General features: G+C 36.1%; 1 protein-coding gene across 2 annotated transcripts in view; it reads left to right on the forward strand.

Annotated features, from left to right (window-relative positions):
- Window positions 1-23,937, forward strand: part of ARHGEF12 (Rho guanine nucleotide exchange factor 12) — a 169,894-nt gene that overhangs the window by 105,085 nt on the left and 40,872 nt on the right. For both annotated transcript variants that reach the window (XM_049857588.1, XM_049857589.1), the window contains 10 exons: window positions 2,743-2,800; window positions 5,484-5,662; window positions 7,072-7,149; window positions 8,493-8,612; window positions 10,153-10,293; window positions 15,616-15,690; window positions 18,287-18,379; window positions 20,561-20,671; window positions 20,961-21,059; window positions 23,736-23,778. In XM_049857588.1, coding sequence (XP_049713545.1) covers window positions 2,743-2,800; window positions 5,484-5,662; window positions 7,072-7,149; window positions 8,493-8,612; window positions 10,153-10,293; window positions 15,616-15,690; window positions 18,287-18,379; window positions 20,561-20,671; window positions 20,961-21,059; window positions 23,736-23,778 — 997 coding nt within the window. The remainder of the gene's footprint in view (window positions 1-2,742; window positions 2,801-5,483; window positions 5,663-7,071; window positions 7,150-8,492; window positions 8,613-10,152; window positions 10,294-15,615; window positions 15,691-18,286; window positions 18,380-20,560; window positions 20,672-20,960; window positions 21,060-23,735; window positions 23,779-23,937) is intronic.

The raw sequence follows: 23,937 nt of genomic DNA on the forward strand, positions 1-23,937 counted from the left end.
TTCTGATTTTCCTTTCATGCAGATTTTTATAAAAAACAGCACATAATTGATGATGGATCTGTTGACTCTAAAAATTTATTTTGTTTTAAAATTAATATATCTCTTTACTGAAGGACATAATAAAAGGCTTGTATAAAAGGAATCATATATGTTCCTGGGTAGGAGGATAACAAACTGTTAGAAAGATAACCATTTCACTCCAAATTAATTTGTTAGCAAGGAATTCCTGTCAAAATATACTAATAGAATTGGGGAGGTGTGTTGTTACTTGTCAAACTGATTATTCTCCCAGGTGAACTTTACAAAGGTATAATAATAGCTAAACAAAAAAATGTGTTGTATGTATAGGTATGTATGAAGGGAGATGGTGTGGCTTAATTTAAAACATGTGACTCTAGTCTAGGTCTAGACCTATCAGTGGGACACAGCAGAGAGGCCAGAAAGAGGTCTTGCGTTTCAGATTAGTGGGAAAAGAATGGATTAGTCAATACTTTTAAGACAACTGACTAATTTAACTACTTAAAATCAAATTGCTGTATAGGAAAAAACACCATGAATATACTTTACAAATAAAAACAATCTGGAGAAAATATTTGAAACTTATTATATAGTATAATATTTTTAATATGTAGGGAATTCTTAAAATTAATAAAGCAATAAATCAAAAAATGGACAAAGGATTTTATTAGGCAATTCCCCAAAATAATTGAAGTTGATAACAGTAATGAGAATATGTTCAACCGCATTAATAACAAAGAAGTTAAAGTGATAAGTGAAAAATATATTTGTTAGAAGCTAAAAAGAATGTAAATGTGCATAAAATGAGGGATAGATAAATTACAATTCATCTGAAGCTTTTAAGAAGAATGGACTAGGTTTGTGTGTATCTATATTGAAAGATATCCACAATACAATAAAAAAACACATGTATATATTCATTTTTTCTTAAGGGGAAAAAGCTATACTATAGTTTTTTTTTTTTTTTTTTTTTAATGTGTGTATGTGTCTGTGTATCTGGTGGGTACATGCTTGAAAAGTGTTTCCAAGGTGAAACATTATGGTTAACAGTGATTCTCTCTGGTGGACATGACGAGGATACTTTTGTTTTATCCTCTGTTGTATTTGCACTTTTTAAAAATTAGTATTCCTTGCATCAGAAAAAAAATGTTAGATCCATGTTTGCTATTTTTTTACCTTAATTTGTTTGATTTAGTGGAGACTTTGGATAACATTTCCTACCTTTAACCTGCCTAAAAAGTAATTATCTTTTTTAAGATTAGGTCATGATCAGAAAAATTAAAAGTAAATTGAGTTATTATCGTGGAAATATCACTTAATTTTTTTTGTGTGTCGTTCTTTAAGTGAAAGTTTACAGATCAAGTCAGTCTCATATAAAACCTCATACACACCCCACTGTGTACTCCTAGTTGCTCTCCCCCTAATGAGAGAGCACATTCCTTCTCTCCACCCTGTGTTTCTGCATCCATTCAGCCAGCTTCTGTCCCCCTCGGCCTTCACATCTTCCCTCCAGACAGGAGCTGTCCAGATAGTCTCATGTGTCTACCTGATCTAAGAAGCCCACTCCTCACCAGTATCATTTTCTGTCTTGTAGTCCCGTCCAATCCCTGTCTGAAGAGTTGGCTTCGAGAATGGTTCCTGTCTTGGGCTAACATAAGGCATGGGGACAATGACCTCTGGGGTCCCAGTAGTCTCAGTCAGACAATTAAGTCTGGTCTTTTTACTAGAATTTGGGGCCTGCATCCCACTGCTCACCCGCTCCATCAGGGATTCTCTGTTGTGCTCTCCTGTCATGGCAGTCATCAGTTGTAGCTGGGTACTATCTAATTCTTCTGGTCTCAGGCTGATGTAGTCTCTGGTTTATGTGGCCCATTCTGACCCTTGGGCTCATACTTATCTTTTGTCTTTGGTGTTCTTCATTCTCCTTTGCTCCATGTGGGTTGAGACCAATTGTTGCATCTTAGATGGCCGCTTGCTAGCGTTTAAGACCCCAGGCGCCACTCTCCAAAATGGGATACAGAATGTTTTCTTAATAGTTTTTATTATGCCAATTGACCAAGATGTCCCCTGACATCTACGCTGCTGCTACGCTGGCTTTCGAAATGTTCACTTAATATTTTATGTTTTTTTGATTTATTATGATTTTGACAAATCGGTAAATTAGTAATTAAAAACAAAGAGACATTTTCTATTTGTAAGAGCCCTTAGTTGTGATGGATTTGTAAATCTGTTGCTTGGCATGTATAGTCATTTGTCATGGTGAATAAGTTGTAATGTTCATTAAATCAAGGCCTTGTTTTGTGTTCAAGTTCATTTTGTTGCTGAGTATAACTTATAGAATATTTGTAAAAGTGGATATTGAACCAAGTGTGTAGGTGTATACACACACACATATATACACACACATATACATACCTGTACACACACACACACACATATGTGGCTCAGACACAGCAACAATTGTGAGGATGGCGCAGGACCGGGCAGTGTTTCATTCTGTTGTACACAGGGTCACTATGAGTCGAAACTGACTCAATGACGCCTAACAATATATCTATACATCTGTCTGTCAGTCTGTGTATCTATCTGTGGCCTGGTTTCCTTATCTATAGCCTGGTTTCCTATATTGTAATTGGTTGTATTATGAATGATAACTCCTGAAATCATTTTATCCATTGTTCCAATAGAACGTATCTGACGTGCACTGTTTTCATTTTCTTACAGGTGAATGGAACTCTAGTGACTCATTCAAACCATTTGGAGGTGGTGAAACTAATCAAATGTAGGTGAATGTTATTCACAATTTTAATTATTTTTTGAAATCCTTAAAGCAAGGATCAGCAAACTTTTTTCTAATGAGACAGATGGTAAATATTTTAGGCTTTGTGGGCCATGTGGTAAACCACCAAGGAGTCCTGGCGGCACAGTGGTTAAAGCACTTGACTGCTAACCAAAAGGTCGGTGGTTGGAACCCACCAGCCGCTCCATGAGAGAAGGATGTGGCGGACTACTTGTGTAAAGATTTACAGCTTTGGAAACCCTACAGAGCAGTTCTACTCTGTCCTATACAGTTTCTATGAGTCAGAATCAGCTCAATGGCAGTGGGTTTGGTTTTGGTTGGGGCTGTATGGCCAGCTACTGAGGAGCCCTGGTGGTGCAGTGGTTAAAGCTCTTGGCCAGTAACTGAAAGGTTGGCGTTTTGAATCTACCATCTGCTCCAAGGGAGAAGGATGCAGCAGTCTGCTTTCGTAAGATTTACAGCCTTGGAAACCCTGTGGGGCAGTTCTACTCTGTTCTGTAGGGTCACTGTGAGCCGGAGTTGACTCAACGGCACCGAGGGTGGTAAACTACTTAACTCTGTCATTGTAGAGCAGGAGCAGCCATAAATGTATGTAACTGAATGGACTTGGCTGTTCCAATAAAACTTTATTTACAAAAGCAGCTTGTGCCCTGGATTTAGCTCATGGCATTAATGGAAAGTCTGATATGAACGCTCTTAATTTACAAACAGCTATCTTCTGGCAACCCCATGTGTATGGTTGTTTATAGTATCTCATATATCTGAAAGAGATGCATATGTCACCTGAGAGGGAGGAGGTTTTGAAATCAGAGTCAATGGTGTGTTGAACTGTAGTGAAACTTTAAAAATATCATTTAGCATAATCACTTTGCCTCAGACAAGCAAATGATTCAATAATCCAGGGTAGTTATCTTCTCTGGGAAATCTCCAGGGTTAAGAACTTCTAACCTTTGGAATTTCACTTTAGAGCACAAATAAGAGAGAACTGTTTGTTTCCAAGCAGAATCACTACTGCTTTATTTAATCCTATTTCTTCAATTGAGTGAACATCTTTAGAATAAATTCAATAAATTAAATTCTTTTGGACTTCTTATTTCTTAGGTTAAGCAATGCTAAATTCCTTTACCTTTTCATCAAAGTGTCAATGGTCTAAGTGGTCACTTTGATCGTATTTTTAAAGTTCAGTGTATTTTTATAAGAAATGTGGTGATCAAAATTAGATCTCCATATTTGAATAAATTTGATTACTTATTTTCTGAGATTGTGACTTATAAATTTTTATATGCTACATAAATATGATGGTTTATGATAATAGAGGTAATAAGTATATGCCTGATGTCTGACTATTACAGAGTATAAAAAGTAAGATAATTTCTTTAGCTTTCTAAGTTATATTTTTCGTTCATCCCAGTATAAATATTACTTAAAAATTAAATCCTAGGACTATAGCAATTTTTTTCCCCAGTAGCCAGAGCCTAGCTAAAATCTTGAAGTTAAGCGTAAAACAATTCTGAATATCCAAAACCAGATATAAATTTGGCATGCCTGAAACCTGTATACTGTTCTTATAAAAGAGCTCCTTCATGTTCTACATTTTAGTGCATATTTTAGAAATAGTAAATGTGGTTTCAACTCAAAAGCAGTCTAGAAAGTGCTGAAGAAAGGAAGAGCTAGGAAGCTGTTGGAAGCCGACACATGAGCGAGTGAATACGGCATGACAGATGACTTTCTGTCAGTGAGAAAAAAGACTGGACAACCTTTAAAAATACAGTATTTGGGACCATTCAGTGTAACAATAGTAATTTTTAGAACCCTGGAACGTTGTGAAATAATATTAAAAAAAAAAAGTAAACAAAATAAACAAAAACCAAACCCACTGTTGCCCATAGGAGGGTTAAATTGGGGAAAAAGTGTGAAATATATTTAAATCTGTTTGCAAAGAAAAAGGTTTTGTCACATAAAGATCAGTTATCTAGAAGAGTCGTTTATTTGGAACACCAGATTTCTTGCCGATGCTAGATAAATAATGGATGTCTGTTGTTGAGTCTTTCTGATGACGAATTTTGCCTTCTAGAATTTTTTTTCTGTAATAGGCCTAGTGAATTTTCCTCCTCTGTCCTGCAAGTTTTTAAAATTAAAACCCACTGAGTATTTATTGTGTTTTTTTGTCATTCTGTGGGATCTTTTTATCATTTTCATTTTGTGAAGTTAATTTAAAAGTGCATCATATTCCAGAATATTAGTTAAACCTGCCTCGTTTCATCTTAAAATGTGATGATTTTTTAGATTTGCATTAAAAAAATTAACTGAACATAGCCATTGATAGATGGTTGATATTAATTCACTCTCCTCTAAATTGAAAAAAAAAGAAAAGTTTCTCAGGGTTTTAATTTTTTTTTTTTTTTTGCTTTTAAGTAATATCTGATCTTATGAGTAGTAATTTGTTGTCTGAAAATGGCATTTTTTTTTTTTAGATTTTTAGGGCAGTCACAAAAGAGAATTGACAATTTGATTTTTTTCCTGCAGAGAAATGGTTAGCAACTGACTTTCTCATGTAACTGGATATTTTAGAACGGTCAAAGGTTAAATAGTGAAGTGGTATAAAATGTTTCATGACAGTGTGCTTTTTCTCTCCCTCCCCTTTTTTCCATCTCCCCACTCCAAGCTGGTTCCTATGTAGCGCTCACTGTTCAGGGACGCCCACCTGGGTCGCCCCAGATTCCACTAGCTGATCCTGAAGTAGAGCCATCAGTCATTGGACATATGTCTCCCATCATGTCATCCCCTCATTCACCTGGAGCGTCTGGGAATATGGAGAGAATCACTAGTCCTGTGCTCGTGGGGGTAAGAGTAGGACTATTTCTTTGTAAATGCTCAGTTGCATAATGATGTCTTTGCTTTATTTTGCTTTGTATTGAGAGTTTTAAAGTATTGGGCTGATAAATTTAATTGAACTATTCTAGAAGATAATTTCTTAATAAGAAATTCCATCATAATTTAGAACGATTATATAGAGTATTGGGGGAGCAGATTTAATTCAGCAAATATGCATATGCAAAGTGGAAACGCTTGTGGCGTAGTGGTTAAGTGCTATGGCTGCTGACTAAAAAGTTGGCAGTTGGAATCCACCATTCACTCCTTGGAAACTCTGTGGGGCAGTTCTGCTCTGTCCTGTAGGCTTGCTATGAGTTGGAATTGATTTGACGACAACAGGTTTTTGTTTTTTTTTTAATATATGCAAAGCAGTGTTCCAGCCGTGAGAATATAATTAGCACATCTTATAGTCAAGGTTTGTAGTCATCTTAGGATGTTTGCTCTAAGAGGACAAGGACTTTTTGTTTATTTTGTTTACTGTGGGTCCCCGTTGCCTAGAATATTGCTTAGTATATGGTAGGTGTTTAATAAACTTTTGGTGATTGAGTTTGAATCAAGAGTATACAGGTAACTAATACAAAGTCAGAATGTAGACATTGTGAGGGAAAAAATATTAAGTTCTATGAGAAGGAAGAAGGCACATCCAGTTGTGATAAAGAAGGAATTTATAGAAAGGTATTATATGAATTGACCCTTGGAAAACAGGTTATATTTAAGGAGTAGAGATGAGAAAAAGGCCATGCAAGTGGAGGGGGAGTAGAATAAACCAAGGTAAAGATCCAAGAAAGCACCAAGTACTTTTGGAAAGTAGCCAGGACTCTTCTTTGATTGGTGTAAATGATGCCAATTAAGAAGGTATGTTGAGAGAGATGAGTTTGAAAAAAGTAGATTGACAATTTATTTTGGAAAATCATTTTGATTGTAACTAGGTAGGCAATCAGAACCGATTGAAGTTTTTCTTGAGCAAGAGAGTGATGTGATCATGACATGGTTTTAGGAAGATGAATGCGGTAAATAGGGTTGTGAAGCAAGGAGAGATGGTGGGAGATGAGTTAGGAGCCTGTCTTCATATTTCAGGTAGGAGGTCCTGTGAATCTGAGGATGCATGGGGTTTGATACTGAAGATCTTAGCAGAACAAGTATAAAATATTATACTTAAAGAAATTTCATTTCTCCAACCAATATCAGTATTTAATGTTTTTGAACCCAAAATAGAAGGCCAGAAATTTCTCTGTAATCTTTTATCTTTAAAACTGTCATGTTTAAAGCCTGTCTTTATAACTACCAGGAATAAAGAAAACCCAATAGGTAGCTTTCAGTTTCCCTGTATTGATTCTTGTTTGCTTGTTTACTGTTTTTTTTTTTTAATCTTTATCTAGGAGGAAAACAATGTGGTTCATAACCAGAAAGTAGAAATTCTGAGAAAAATGTTACAAAAAGAACAGGAGCGACTACAGGTACTGAATTTGAAATGGGGCTACTTACAGGCCAATAAAAATGTGAGTGGGAGTAGTTAAGTTGGTATTTATCTGAATTATAATTACGCAGTATTGTAATCAATGCTATCATCTTTTTTTTTTAACTTTTATTTTATTGTTGAGAATATACACACCAAAATATATACCAACTCAGCAGTTTCTACATGTGCAAATCAGTGACATTGATTATGATTTGTGCAACCATTCTGATCTTCCTTTTCTGAATTGTTCCTCCTCCATTAACATAAACTCACTGCACCCTAAGATTCCTGTGTACTCTTTCAAATTGCTGTTGTCACTTTGATTCCACATAAAAAAACATAGATAGTTCTTAAAAGAGCGTAATGCTCAAGGGAGACATTTTCTACTAGTTAAGCTAAACTATTGTTTGGCTTTAAGAAGACTTCAGGGGATAATTTTGGTTTAAGGTTTAAAGCTTATCTCAGGGCAATAATTTCAGGGGTTCGTTCAGCTCCTTTGGCTCCAGAAAGTCTGAAATCCTTGAGAATTTGAATATGGATAGAGCTGGAAGACGTTATGCTAAGTGAAATAAGTCAGTCACAAAAGGACAAATACTGTATGACCTCACTTATGTACAAAGGCAAATGTGTAGAGACTAAAAGTTTGTTAGTAGTTACCAGGGGCGGGAGGGAGGGGGACAATAGGGGTAACGGTGATGGACAAGTCATATTGTTTAAGGGTAGAGTTGTACAGGGAATTATTACAATTGCCGTCAATAAGTTGTACACCTATACAAAGTTGAACTGGAAAAAGTTGTGTGATAGACATTTTTACAACAATGACAAGAAAAAGAAAAAAAGGAGTAGCAGCTGAAGCTGCTTATGTACAACCAAACACCTCAGAGGATTTGTTTCCTTGGTTTGGAGGTTTACTGTCATGGTTTTATGGGACATCCCAGTTAACTGGCCTAATAATGTGTTTAGTGCTTCTATTCTACCTCCTAGTTCCTTGCGTAGTGCCTGGGGTGTTAAAAGCTTGCAAGAGACCATCTAAGGCACAATAATTGGTCTCTATTCACCTGGAGCAACAGAGGAAGGAGGAGAGTCAGGAATAGGAGAAGGATATGGAATGTGTGGCTGACTGCCTCCATGAACGACTGCGTACTTTGCCTTATGGATGGTACCTGGCTACTGTTGACTGACGATTTTGATCAGAGATTCTGTAGAAGAATCCTGGTCAAAAGGGGGAAAATGCTGTCATCTGTTTTGTGGAATGGATGCTTTGTATGCTTATAGCATGGATTTTTCTATGTTTTGTTGATATAAGTAATTAATTCTCAAAATATTTTTCTAACTTTTCAGTCATTGCAGGAAGATTACAACCGGACACCTGTCCAAAGATTGCTAAAAGAGATCCAAGAGGCCAAGAAGCACATTCCCCAGCTGCAAGAGCAGTTATCCAAAGCCACAGGCTCTGCTCAGGTAGCATCACTATTAAAAGTGCTACCCGACATTTTGCAGGAGAATTTTCTTCTGGGAATGTGCCAGAGAATGTTTCAGTTGCCTTTAAGAAAAGTTATTTTTTATAGCATGGGACAACAGGATGTCCTGTAGAGGATGTAACAGAAATAATGATGAAAAGAAATGTGGGCTTCTGATTGTTTGCTTGGCCATGATAGCATGTTTCTTTGTTCCATAAAAATGTAAAAAACAATTGAGTGCTTTTGCTTTGATGTGACAGACTACTAAAAAGTATGTACATAGACCTGTGAACTTTTTTGTGGTTCATTCTGCCATTTTGAAACAGAATAGCAATCGATACATTTTTAAGTAGGGACTTAATATTTTACAAAATGACAGGCATTCTCTTATTTAATCTTCACAAGAACCCTCTGATTTTAATTTCTGCTTTTCCCCCGTTTTATGTTAAACGTTTTGAAACTTAGATTAAATAACTTGTTTAAGATTATGTAGCTCAAACTCAGTCTGATGATTTCAAAGCATGTTCATATTCTGAATGACTATGTTTTTACTGTACTTGTAAACAGCATTTGCTGCATGGGTGTAACTTACCGAGGTAACGGTCTCGTTAGAAAAGGAAAGCTCAGCATTTGTATGTCAACCAAATTTATCTTCTATAATACTGATATTTGACCTATGAAAAGAAACTTTAATTATAAGCTCCTCATACCTCATCTTAAAGCTAAATGATCCAGTTGCCTACACCATTTTAAATGGATAAAAGCTGTTTTGTCACTGTTGCTGGGTTAGATCCGTATGTGAAAGCCACAGACTGATAGAAAACTAAAAGGATTTTTTTTTTTTAAACCATCATCAGCCTAATCCGATCACTTTAAAGCTGAAAAATCATGTTACAGTTGAGAAAACTAGGGCCTAGATTAGTTAAATGACTTATTTAAGGCCACATAGTTTATAAATTCTCCTGACTTCCTGGTTTGGTGTACTTTTCATTACATGTTATTCATTAATTTTTCCATAATTTGTAGTTTCACTATCCAGTTGGAGTATTATGCTTCAGTTATGTGGACAGTTGAACAAAGACAACATTGTTAGTCTGTTCAAATATGAAAAATGTGGTTCCTGATCTAAAAGCTTACGATAATTTATGGTATAGCATTGTGTCCCCAAATTGGCAACTTCTTGAAATTCTGAGTTAATGGAAGGGACGTAACCAGAAGTACTGCATAATAATCTTAATCTTAAGGGGTAAAGACTAATAGGCAGGAAATATGAATTATATAAGTCGATAAACAATTTTATCTTTTTGCTCTATTTCAAAGTTTCACCTTGTATTTCCTTTATTCAGATGTCACTTTTTTTGTCTTTGAGGTCATGCCGTTTTAGAATTTGTAGTTACGCTTTTTACTTTTAAAGCTTTAAGCATTCTTGATCACACCGGAGTGTCCAACTTTTAACAATCTCCATTTAGGTTGTAATGCAGGTCAGTTTCTATGTGTGGTTTGTAGTGAAAGTTGTTTGTTTTTTCTTTAACCTGTTGTAGGATGGAGCTGTATTTACACCCTCCAAGCCTTTATGTGATGCAGTAACGGTCAGTGACGTGGAAGCAGATCCTGGTGATGGACTAGGCAGACTTGACTCCAGCAGTGGCGATGGTTCTCGGCCCAGTAGTGACAATGCAGATGTAAGCATGAAGTGTTCTTGATCTTTGTCTTCTTGTCTTCTCTCTCACAGCCCCTTTCTAAATTTGATTTTAAGTTATGCAGATTAAAGTGTTATCCTATTACTTTTTTTTTTTCTTTTGCATGCAGTTCATCTTTAACATAGCAATTTGATGAGCAGAAATTCTGGACACTATGTATATGAGCTTTTAATTCCAGAGTTCACTTTTTCCCTTGGATACCCATTGCCAAATGTTGTTTCTTTTGAGGGGCTGGAATTTCCCAGCAGGCATCTTGTTTGTGGGTAGAGAAGTTAATAACGTCAGTGATTCTACTGAACCGAGAGGCCAAGTGTTGATATCTTTAAGAGCACGTTAATATTCCATTTGTGGTCAGAGTGACTCAGTCTTGAATCATGGGACACTTTGTCATTACCAAGAGGAAAAGCCCTAGTCCTATAAAAAAAAAAAAATTAGATAGGCTTCAGTTAATAACCCATGTTTAGTAACAAATCTTTCTTGATTAACCCAGAAACTGCCAACTGAACATGGGTATTTGTCAGAAGGTGATAATGAAATATTTTAAGTTGACTATGATGAAGCGCCATTGTCGTAGGAGTAATTAAAAGCTGAGCTCAGTGTTGTTTCCTCAGCAGTACTTTTAAGTAGTGTGCAGTGGTAGCAATGACGACTGGAAAATGGATGAACCTCTTTAAATAATGGGGGAAGTAGTCTGAGCCACCGGGTCATGAAAATCAGTTTAGTGAGTTGGGACCAGCAAAAAGGCTGAAAGAGGAATAGGATAGGAAATACGAGTGCTTTGCGTATACAAGAGGAAAATGTTATTTTTTCGTGACTTTTGTTGATTTCACACGTACACAGACGTGTGTATCTGTTTACATGTATGTGTGTACTGGGTAACAATGTAAAATCTATCTCTTTGAATGGTCGTGGTAAAAAAATTTGAAAGCCACTAGTCTCAGGCATCATTCAGGCCAACTTTTGAGGTTTAGGCCCAATGACTCAGTTCCTCATGCAAGGAAAATTAAAAAAAAAAAAATTGTGATTGGGTAGGCTAAAGATTTTCATGGAAAATTTCAGTTTCGACTTAAGAAAAAAATTCATAATAGCTAACATAATAGCTAACAGTTATTGCCATAACTATGATAAATGTTTTACATTCCTTATCTTAGTTAATTTTCAAAACAACCTAATGAAGTAGCACTATTGTTAACATAACTTTGCAAAAGAAAACAAAACAAAAACAGAGGCGAACGGGAGTTAACGAAGTTGCCAGACTTACCCAGGCAATTAGTGGTCTTCCTTCACCTAGCTCCAAAGTACTAATACCCTAAATATACACAAAGTCACTGAGATGTGGAAACATGTAACATTTTGGGGAAATAGTGAAAACTTTAGGACAGCCTGGTATATTTGGGTTATGGATGAAATGGCTAGGATTATCTTAGAAGCAAAGTTTTGAGGCCAAGTCATACAGGGGTTCAGCTTGTAGTAACAGGAGTGCTTTCAGGAACCCATCTTTGTGACTTAGGACTGCCTCTCCTCTGTGTGCTCATGGCTTGTCTACGGTTAGATGGGAAATTCCATGAGAGCACCAAAAAACAAAAAACAACAAAAAACCCAAACCTGTTGCCTTTGAGTTGATTCCAACTCATAGTGACCCTATAGGACAGAGTAGAACTGCCCCATCGGGTTTCCAAGGAGTGGCTAATGGATTCGACTGTCTGTTCAGCCTTCTGTTTCCAAAGCTTGGCAGATTATATGAATTCAGAACAAGTGATCTGAATTAGAAGTTTGAATTCTATGTTGAATTGTAAGGAATATTACAATCAAGTCTGTGTCTTAGAAAGATACCTTTATAATATAAAGAGTGAACTGGTGAGTGTAGAAATGGGCATTCCTGTGAATTAAGACTGCTTGACATGTAAATAAGAGCTCAGCTGCTAACCAAAAGGTCCGCAGTTTGAATCCACTAGCCACTCCTTGGAAACCCTATGGGGAAATTTCTATTCTGTCCTATACGGTCCACCGAGAGTTGGGATCGACATAACAGCAACAGGTTTGGGTTTTTTTTTTTCATATAATTAGCGTTTAATAAAAATTAACAACAAAATGAACAAATGAGAGAATAAGTAAAGGGTTTAGTCTTTATCTTGCATGCAGAGGAGAGGGACAGTCAGGCCTGTATATATCAAAAACATGTCAGTATGGAAAATGAATTAGGGTCAAGAGACAGGGAGGGAGATCTGTAAGAAAAGAAGAATGTTTGGCTTAACAGATGCTAACAAGTGTGTAGAATGGCTACTAGTTACCATTTGCTGATTACTTACTTTTAGTTAGAGAATGTACATCATACTTTACAGATATTCTTATTTAACTCTCATAATATCCCAAAATTAAATGTGACGAAGCAGTATCACCCCTTCAGAGATGAGGAAACTGAGGCCAAATGAAGAAACTAAAATTGTAGAAATCCAGGAGAGATGATAAAGCCCAAACTAGGATATCTACTGAACATATAACAAACTGGTTTAATTCTTACAAATGTCCATTTGAGGCTAAAAATTTGCTTCTTTTAGCTTATAGATTTCCATGTTTATTTCAATTGTACTATATTAAGTTTATAGGAATCCGTTTTCTTACCTTTTGAGTCAACACTTTTTTTTTTCCTACTCATATTTACAATATAATCTCCTGGTGGAGTTTCTGCTAATCATTTATCATTTAAAAAAAAAGAGAAGAAAGATCCCTGCTCTTGCTTACTTTGGAGAAGGCCTTTAAGAGTGTCCACATGCCCAGTTCTCATCAGAGAAGCAAACTGGTCACAGATCATCATCTAACATTCCGCGTGTCTGCCACTCTGATTTGCAATTTGTGGCTGATATTTTTAAAAAGAAAACGTGTATTTTGGGAAATTTGCAAACATATTCAGAAGTAGAGAGAATGGATAGTGATCCTCAGTCATGTACCTGATTACCCAGCTTCAGCAGTCACCAACGCCTGCACAGACTTGCTTTGTCTGCATCCCCCGTTCCCCACACTGCCAAACACGGGGCTATTTTAAAGTAAACCCTAGGTATTATTTTACCGGTATGCATCTCTAGGAGATAAAAAGGGTTTTAAAAACATCATTATCAAGTAATATAATTAATAATATACAATAGTACAATAATAGAAACCAAAAACCCAGTGCCAGTGAGTCGATTCCGACTCGTAGTGACCCTATAGGACAGAGTAGAACTGCCCCATAGAGTTTCCAAGGAGCGCCTGGCAGATTTGAACTGCCGACACTTTGGTTAGCAGCCATAGCACTGAACCACTACGCCACCAGGGTTTCCAGTATAATGATAGATAATATAATAAGTAATCCAATATCATTATCAAACCTTAGCAATTAATGTTTCTTTAATATCATCCACTTTGATTACCCCAATTGTCTTACAATGAAGTTTTTACAGTTGGTTTATTTGAATTAGAATTCATTCAAGTTTTTCACTTTAACTTTGTTGAGGAGTCATTTTAATTTATAATACTTCCACCCTTGTTCTTTTTTTTTTTTTTTCCTTGCTATTTTTGTGTTAAAGAAACTGGTTCGTGTCCAATAGAATAACCCACATTCTAATTGTGTTTTCATGGTGCTTCGCATATTTTTCTGTCTATATTTCCTGAAAACTGATAGTTAGAGCTGGAGTCTTGATCAAATTAAAGTTTGGCAGTGGTGGCTGCTGTTGTTCTTTGGCAAGAACTATTCGTAGATGGTACTGTGTACTTCATACTTCATCCTATTAGGAGGTGAACGTCTGGTTGTCTGGTTGTTTCTTTAACGTGTTCAGGCTATGTCAGCACAATTCCTTCATTATGTCGCTGCAGTGCCCCATCAGGCTTTCCTGTAATGTTTTTACTTGCCATTAATGATCAAAATGCCTAGGTCCATTATTAAATTGGGGGTTTCAAGATGATGATATTATAATTTTGTCAATTTTTTATGCATTTATTAGATGGAATTATTTTATAGAGGAAAATTTTCCCTCATTAGCTGTTACTGTTACCTATTGCTGTCAAGTCAATTCCGACTCATAGCGACCCTATAGGACAGAGTAGAACTGCCCCTATAGAGTTTCCAAGGACTACCTGGTGGATTTGAACTGCTGACCTTTTGGTTAGCAGCGGTAATGGTTAACCACTATACCACGAGGGTTTCCAATTAGCTGCTGGGTTACACTAAAATACAGCTTACACAGGAATACAAGATACTGAATTCTTTCCCTTCATGTGTTTGTTTTGAGAAGAGTCAATCCCCTAACAAACTCCCCAGGTGACAAATCAGGGGCGTGTATGTGTTTGTGTGTATGTGTTTAACTCAGATTTTAACATATTTGCTTGTTGTATTTCAGTACATTACAGTCATTATTCCTTTTGACATTCAGATTGTCCCTTTTTGACTGGTTGCGAGTCCCTTCATTTTGTCATCTGTGTTCTTTTGACGAGATCCCCCAGTGTCTTTGATAGCTTCCTTGCTTTTTTGTTGTGACAGGATTTTAGTCTTATTTTTTATGTCTTATTTCTGAGACCCAGAGTCATCCATTTCTCCAAGGTGGGGCTTGTATTTGAAACTCCTGTTTTCTCTGTCTGTGGTCTCTTGGTACACATATAGGTAGCATGTGTCTTCTGTATTGGCATTCTTATACAAGTCTCTTGTTTCTCATTTCCAGCTGCTCTGAAGGATGACTCCTGATGCTCTGAGGTGTTTCTATTCCTCCAAAGTGAACTTTCTGCATGTTACATAGTCTATATTTTATATTAGATCATCCCAAACATACCCGTAAATTTTATGAAAATCTACCTACCCGTTTTCACATGAGGTAGTAACAGAAAACAGAAGTTTAATTTCATTTCTGTAAATAGGACAAAATGCTTTTAACTTAGAAAGAACGGTTTGAGGAAGGGATTAAAGGCAGTGGCTAGAGTTTGATTTTGATGTAGTAAGTTTGAGCTGTATGATATATTCAGTTAGAGTGATTTGGTAGAAATCTAGCCTCCAGGTTTGGAGATTAGGTTAAACTGTTCTCTTGGTTCTATCTTGTTAAAGTTTTAAATTGTGCCTTGGGTTCTATATTGTTTTATTGATGTGAAATTAAAAAGTTGAGAGAATAAGTGACTTGCCCAAAGCCAGGAAGAAAGTAGCAGAGCCAGGTATTACATGAAAGATATTTAGTAGCCCCAGAGACAAACATGAAATTCAGAACATCATTCTTTCACGATTTTTTTTCCTTATTCCTTTTTGGTGAGCCAGTTGAAATTAATTGAATGTCGTTTTTGCCTTAGAGCCCCAGGAGTGGCCTGAAAGAGAGGATTTATCTAGAAGAAAGCCCAGACAAAAGCGAAGTCATTCCGGACACCGTGAGTATGGAATACATACTGTGCTAGTGCTTTCTTTGGAAACCCCAGTGGCGTAGTGGTTAAGTGCTACGGCTGCTAACCAAAGGGTCGGCAGTTCAAATCTGCCAGGCGCTCCTTGGAAACTCTATGGGGCAGTTCTACTCTATAGTTCTACTCTGTCCTGTAGGGTCACTATGAGTCGGAATTGACTCGACGACACTGGGTTTGGTTTTTTTTTTTTTTGGTTCAGTGCTTTCTTTAGCTGTCCTGGTACTTAAGTGATAATAGACGTGCCTGATAATTTTGCATATTCTTAGTTGAATGCTTTTAGTGTTCTGATTTTATTTTTTAATTAGGCTTGTTCAAATCTTTTTAGTAAAAAATTTTAAAGTATTTTGCGATGCACAGATTATTAATTAGCAACAAAAGGACTATTAAAAACCAAGATACATCTAATCAAATATAAAATCAAAAGTTGTCTGACTGCTGCTCTTAAAAAATTCCTGTTGTTCTACCTGATTTTTTTTTTTAATTATTAAAGCTCTGGGGGTAAAAAAAAATAGTAAAAAAGACAGAATCAAGTTTCAGAGATGCAAGTGCACACTGTTGCAACATACTTAAGGAGGAAAAAGCAACAGCTACGTATTATTCACTCCGTTTATAACTTGTGAATCTGCTTATAGTTTCAACTATAACAACTATGCTGATCTTTATTTCTGGCCCTACCCTTTTTGCTGACCTCCAGGTCCTACATGTTTAACTGCTGTCATATTTGAACCAAACTTATTTCTTCATTTCCTTTTTCTCCCCAAATTCTTATTTCTCTTAATGGTATATGGTCTTTTTTATTTTGGTACTTGTGATTTTCAGACAACCCGTGTTTTTTATATTGCACATTGATGGCTCTACACTGCCTTTGACCACATTGAATCCAACTTAGTAAAGTCAGTTGATAAGTGGAGAGCTGTTGCATGGGGATGCTATCTGCTGACCTGCAATTTCTTGCTGCCGTTTTGCTATCTCTGTTTCTATAGCAGTGTTTGTGTGATTCCTTGGAAAATCTTATTGCATTATGCCAGTGATTTTCAACTGGGAGTAATTTTGCCCCCCAGGAAACATTTGGCAATGTCTGGGAACATTTTTGGTTGTCATAACTGGGGGCCTGCTAGTGGCATCTAATGGATGGGTATAGGCCAGGGATGTTGCTAAATATCTTACAATGCACAAGACAACCCCCACAACAAAAATTTAAAAAAAAAAAAAAAAAAAAAAAAAATTTTTTTTTTTTTTACCTGGCCCAAAATGTCCACATGCCAAAGCTGAGAAACCTTGCATTATACACTCATGACAGTGAATTAAAAATGAAAAATAGTAGTAGGATTCAGCAATGACTTTAAATTATGTGACATTAATGGAAATCTTTTGGTAGTACTTCTGAGGTGTATTAACCTTTCTGCTAACATTGTCTTATCATCTCTGCTATCATTTTCCTTTTGTCCTGTTGTCCACATTCACTTTCTTTTTAATTTAACTTTTTTATATTGTAACTGTTTATGTAAATCAACTTCAGTTTTTTCTGTAACAAGGTGTAGGTATGTGTGAATTAATAAGTGAAGTATTCAGAAAGTGATTAGAATCAGATAACCAATGCTATAATGAGAGGGTAATGAGTGAGCTGGAAAATGAATAAGGAAGGCTGAAGAAGAATTGATTTCTTTGAATTGTGGTGTTGGTGAAGAATATTGAATATGCCATTGGCTGCCAGAAGAATGAACAAATCTGTCCTGGAAGAAGTACAACCAGAATGCTCCTTGAAAGCAAGGATGGCAAGACTGTGTCTTACTTTGAACATGTTGTCAGGAGGGATCAGTCCCTGGAGAAGGATATCATGCTTGGTAAAGTACAGAGTCAGTAGAAAAGAGGAAGACCCTCAGTGAGATGGATTGACACAGTGGCTGCAACAGTGAACTTACGCATAACAATTGTGAGGATGGTGCAGGACCGGGCAGTGTTTCGTTCTGTGGTACATAGGGTTGCTGTGAGTCGGAACCGACTCGATGGTACCTAACAACAACAACAACAACAACAACAACAATAACAGTATAGTGAGTGGGTAAAGGGTATTTGCTGTTCCCAGAGGACATGTTTTTTCCCATGAAAAGCAATTAGTACTATTATGGCGGTTTTTTGTGCTGAAAGGATTCATGGCCTTGAAAATTTGAGAACTACTACTTTGAAAATAAAGTTGTTTTTAGTTGCCTTCAAGTTGATTCTGACTCATGGTGACCCCACATGTGCGGAATAGAATTGCTCCATAGGGTTTTCAAGGCTGTGACCTTTTGGAAACAGATAACCAGGCTGTCTTCTGAGGGGCCTCTGGGTGGGTTCAGAATGCCAGTCACTTGGCTAGTAGTGGATCCCTTAACCTTTTATGCCACTCAGGGACTCCTTGTAAATAAAGTACCTTGAAACATAAATAAGAAGATAACCCCAAGGCTTTAATAATTTTAAAAGTTAAGTGAATCATGTCTTTTTTTAGTATCAGTTTGGCTTTATTCCTTCTTTGAAATTTGACCATCGGATAATTTTTCTGTTCCTTTTCTCTGAACGCTACCAGGATACTCAGTCACTTATCGGGAGTCCTTCAACCCGTATAACACCTCATATTATTGGGGCAGAGGATGATGATTTTGGCACTGAACATGAACAGGTGATGACATTTTTTCTAAAAAATAAGTTATTAATTTTATGAGATGTCTGATTTACTGCAAAACTTAACACTTTCTGGAGCTTGAAATAACTTTGTAAGGGCTGAAAGCTAAATATCAGAGCTGGTAGTCCCTTAAGTTAATTGCTTATTTCAGCTTTCACCGATAGGAATGACTTGGATTTTAAAACTGATGAGAGTTAGGTCACTGACTTATACCTAAGTACTTCGGTTTTTGGTGGGTATTATTATAAATGGTATTTTTTGTTTGTTTATTTCAAATTGCAATTGTTCGTTGATGGTTTATGTATAGGAATACTGTTGGCTTTATTATAAATGGTATTTTTTTATTTCAAATTCTTCCAGTTGTTTATCAATGGCATATGTATAGGAATACGATCAGCTTGATTGTTGATCTTGTGTCCTGCAATATTGCTTAAACTCTCCTGTTACTTCTAGGAGTTTTTTTTTTTTTTTCTTGTAAATTCTTCGGGGTTTTCTACATAGACAAATATATTTCAATCTGTGTATCTCTTATTTCTGGCTCTTGCCCTAGTGCTGTGGCTAGACCTTCCACTATGAGGTTGAATCGGAGTGATGAGACAGGACATCCCTGCCTTATTCCTGGTCTCAGGGAGAAAGCACTCAGTCTCTTCACCAGTCTGATGTTAGCTGTAGTTTTTTGTCAATGCCTTTATTAGGTTAAGGAAGTTTCCTTTTGTTCCTAGTTTGCCAAGAGTTTTTTTTTTTTTATCATGAATGGATGTTGAATTTTGTTAAATGATTTTTCTGAATCTATTTTTTTTTTATTGAGATAATCGTATGAGTTTTCTTATTTAGTCTGTTAATATAGTAAATTACATTGATATTTGAATGTTGAGGGAAAAAAAAAAGTTGCCATTGAGTTGATTCCAACCCATGGTGACCCCGTATATGTCAGAGTAGTGCTCCGTAGGGTTTTGAATGGCATATTTTTCAGAAGTAAGATTGCTAAACCTTTCTTCCAAGGTGCCTCTGGGTAGACTCAAACCTCCAACCTTACAGTTAACAGCTGAGCATGTTGATTATTTGCACCACCCAGGAACTCCATTTGAATATGGAACCAACTTTTTATTCCTGGAGCGAACCACAATTGGTCATGATGTTTTATTGTTATGTATTGCTGGATTCAATTTGGTAATATTCTGCTGAGGAATATTGGTCTGTAGTTTCTTTCTATGTGGTGTCTCTTCTGTGATGTCACTGCTTGTTTTTTGGTATTTGGGTAATTCTGGCATTATAGAATGTGTTCCCTCCTTTTCTGTTTTCTGGAAGAGATTGTATAAAATTGGTATTATTTGTTGCTTAAATTTATTTGGTAAAATTCTTCAATAAAACCATCTGGGTCTGAAGTTTTCTTTTGGGGGAGGTTTTTAAGAGTTAGATCATGGAGCAATCAATAGTTATTTACAAACTCCCCCCATGGGAAAGTGAAGGATTCTTGTCTGTTCTCTTAGATGAACTTTGTTCTCTATTTTTGTGAAGATGAAAAACTATATGGAAATTGTGATGCTAGTTTACCTACACTCTTACTGTTTTCTGTGTTCATTGTATTTAGGGAATATACAAGTATTCTAGGAGTTCCCTACTTAAAATCATACAATTCTGTTTCCTACCACCATTTCTGTGATTAGTCCAAAAGTAAAGGGAAGAGCTATTTCATTGTTAGGCAAAAGGCCTTCCATTGTCTTTTTAGAAATGTTTTTAAACTATTTTTAATATACTGATATTTGAATGGTGAGGAAAAAAAAAAAGTTGCCATAGAATTGATTCCAACCCATCATGACCCCGTATATGTCAGAGTAGTACCCGATAAAAAAAATCAATTTATAAATATTGAAGCTCCTGAAAATCATCTCCTCAATTTCCATTTTCTGCAGACGGTCTTTTTTCCCATCTCTCCCCGAGAGATGTTGCATGTTGAGAGGAAGAGAGTCCATAGCCTATGTTGCTAATAAATTCTAGTGAATTTTTTAAAATATTGAATTTTCGTAATATCTAACTTAATCCTTTCTGTCTGATTTAAAGCGTAAAATAATTAGGGTAGGTCAGAGTAGAATTTGGACAGTTAGGTGAAGTTGAGCCTACAGTGCATTTTTGATTTGTGTGTTGAAGTTATTGATGTTCAATGATTTCTTTTTCTAGATCAATGGACAGTGCAGCTGTTTCCAGAGCATTGAACTGCTAAAATCTCGTCCTGCTCATTTGGCTGTTTTCTTACACCATGTGGTTTCACAGTTTGACCCTGCAACATTGGTAATATGTTTTATGATTTAGCCAATTCAGAGTTCTTATATTGATTTATATACCATTATGCATTTCACATTTGCGTGAGAAGTGAGCCTTTTTTCAGTCTTCCAGTTATATACATAAAGTAAAAGATAATTAAAATGTTATTAATTTTTTTTAAAGACTTGGTTACATGCTCACAAGTACATTGGTTATGGTGACCTACCTATTCCAAATATTCCTACCCAGTGATGTAGCAGATTACATTTTTTTGTGATTTCTAACTTTAACTTTTCTATTACTTTCTCTGCGGCAGCTCTGTTATCTCTATTCAGACCTGTATAAACAGACCAATTCCAAGGAGACTCGTCGAGTCTTCCTTGAGTTTCATCAGTTCTTCCTGGATCGATCTGCAGTAAGTTGTCAAATTAAAGTTATAATCTTTGCTTTAGTACATTGAATTATTGGCCTCCTGCTTCTAACCTTCCATCCTTGTGTTTTTGGACTTTATTGTATTTTCTGACATCTGTATTACATCTCAATTATTGATTGCTGTTTTTACTGTTTTGATAAAGTCCATTGATGAATGTAAGTATTTAATTTTTATGAGGTCCCAGTTACCTATTTCGTTTTCTGGTTCTTGTGCATTGGATGTTGTGTTTGATAGTCTCTCCTTAAAAAATAATTGGGTCCCATAGCTTCACCCCTATATTCAATTATTGACTACTCTTGACTTATTTTTTTATCCTTTCTAAATCAGTTGTAGGCATGTGAATTCTCACAGTAGGTGTATATATGTGTATTGGGGTTTATACATGTGCTTAATTAGAGTGAGGGAGTGAAGAAGATGTCAAGTATGATATATGTTTATATATTAGGATGCAGGGGATAATACTTGCATAATTGAACTGTGGCTGCCCTCTGTGAAGTTTGGAGGCACAAATTTAAGTAAAAGGTGATGAAAAAGATCTTAACAGTGAAACAAACAGTAATAGTGTTTTACCAATAGAAATCTTAGCAAAGTTTTTAAACTCTAGTTAGTTTTATTATTAGCCTTGTTACAGGGTAAATAGCAGTTAGCCCTTGCTGCTTCCTGGTGCACTTCCTAGTCCTTCCACTTTTGCAGTTCTCTTACATGACTGCTATGTACCTTCTGTCTTCTGAAACCTCTGTCACTTCCTCTCTTCTTCTCTCAGCTGATGACCTTGCTATTTCTCTGAGAAATTTAAAGCATGTAGAAGAGAACACCTACTGCCTTCATCTCCTCACTCTCTCAGACCATATACTCTGCCCTTGGTGGCATGAATGGATTGTCCGTGGTCTTGCCTGAAGTCAACTCTTCCCCGTGTGCACTGGTTTCTGTTTCCTCACACCTACTCAGAGACTTCACTCTAGCAATTATTTCCTCTTTCTCCTGCATCAGCTGTGTTTTGTTTTCAGCTGAATCATTCACATATCGTTGTTTCTCCTATCTTAAAACAAACATGCACAAATACACTTCGGCTCCACCAATCTCTCCTGGTTGGCCCCATTTTCTTTGCATTCCTTTACAAAGTCGTCTGCATACCTTCACACTGCTAAATACAGTTACCTTCCCAATGAGGCCATCCCTGACCAACCTCCTCAGATTTCACTCCTTTCATTTTCTGGTACTTTTCCTGCTTTATTTCTGTCCATAGAAATTATGTATTTATTTTTGCCTATATTCCTCCTCTTCTGCCCTGGGTGTTAATTCCATTAAGGCAGATATTTCTGTCTGTTCACTGCTGTGTCCCCAACGTTGAACAGATCCTGGCATGTAGTGGGCACTTAAATATTTGTTGAATGAATTACAGTTCTGATGTGCTGCCATTATTTAAACTATTATGCATTATTTTTATTAAAATAATTTGCTCCCATGAAGAAATGACAATATATTCAAGTATATTTGAATCTCACATTTCTTAAAGGGAGCTCCAAGCTAAGTTAAAACTTTATGTTTTGCTACTCATGAGCTATATATCATCAAAGTGAAATCAGAACTCTAGTTATATAATTTTCACATTCTTTTAGTGCTACAAGTGATATTTATTTTATATAAACACCCACATACACAAATGAACTTTTGTCTACTTTGTGCACTTCCGCTAGATGTGTTTTTAAGAAAGTTGATTTGTGCAACCGCGTGGCAGTCTCAGTTAAAGAGGAAGCTTTGAAACCCATTTTGTTGTTCTTTAAATGAATAAGAGAAATCTAATTCTTAGAAGTGATTCTTTCAAACTTAAAACTTCATGTCTCGTAGGAATTGTTTCGTTTCTGGAAGCTCATGACTTAAGTGGGTCTGCTCTCCAGAATAAGTGCGAAGAGGTTAAGACATTTCCTCTTAATGCAGAGTAATTTTTTTCAAGACAGATTCTAAACTGATGAGGGAAAACCACCTTCTGATAATGGGACCAAAAACTGCAGTTATTATGGTGAAAATCCTAGCTAAGACGAGGTAAATTATAAGATAGCCCCCTTAGTTAGTTCAGCAATAAATTACTGGAGATAGAAGACTCCAAAAACTCAACACTGTCCTACAACACCTTCTCGTTGGGCGTGTGACTAATGTGACAATTCTTTATGTGGAAAAATGACTGTGAGTATCATGGTCTGTAGTGTGAATATCTCAAATACAGAAAATAAAAATCATGGTCATATATCAGTAAATCTTCATACGATAATAGACGCTTTGTTTAGATTTTATCTGTATTGACTTAAAATTATATATAACTGATTATATAAACCAATGATTCTAAAAAGCCCAAGGCAGCATATTCATTAGGAATAAATATGGTGCAGAAGCGTTCAGTAACCTAGTGAAATGACCGTAGATATTTTCTTTACAGTATGATTCTTGGGAAGAAGGTTTATTTTCAAGTTTAATCAATACTGTGCTCCAAAGCTGTGAAATTTGGATGAGTGGAACTCAATAAATGAGTTTATGTATGAGTATGCTTTTAAGAACAGGTATCCCAAGTCGTATTATATCCTTTTAGTTTATACAAGCACTTATATACATCTTGAAAATCCCTTTGTGCTATTTCAATTTTTGTTTGCATTTTTGTTTTAGCACCTGAAAGTTTCTGTTCCTGATGAAATATCTATAGATCTAGGTAAGTTGGGAGCACCAATATCCTGGAAAATTACTTTTCTGTAGATATGTAGCTCATCTTTAAAGACAGTTTTTTGTGTCATGTGGTGTCTAATTGGTCACCCGAATTGAAAGAGAAGGAAAGTTTATAATACATTTAAGGTTAATGAAACCCGAGTTC

The sequence above is a fragment of the Elephas maximus genome, chromosome 17, assembly GCF_024166365.1.
Source record: "Elephas maximus indicus isolate mEleMax1 chromosome 17, mEleMax1 primary haplotype, whole genome shotgun sequence".
NCBI lineage: Eukaryota > Metazoa > Chordata > Mammalia > Proboscidea > Elephantidae > Elephas > Elephas maximus.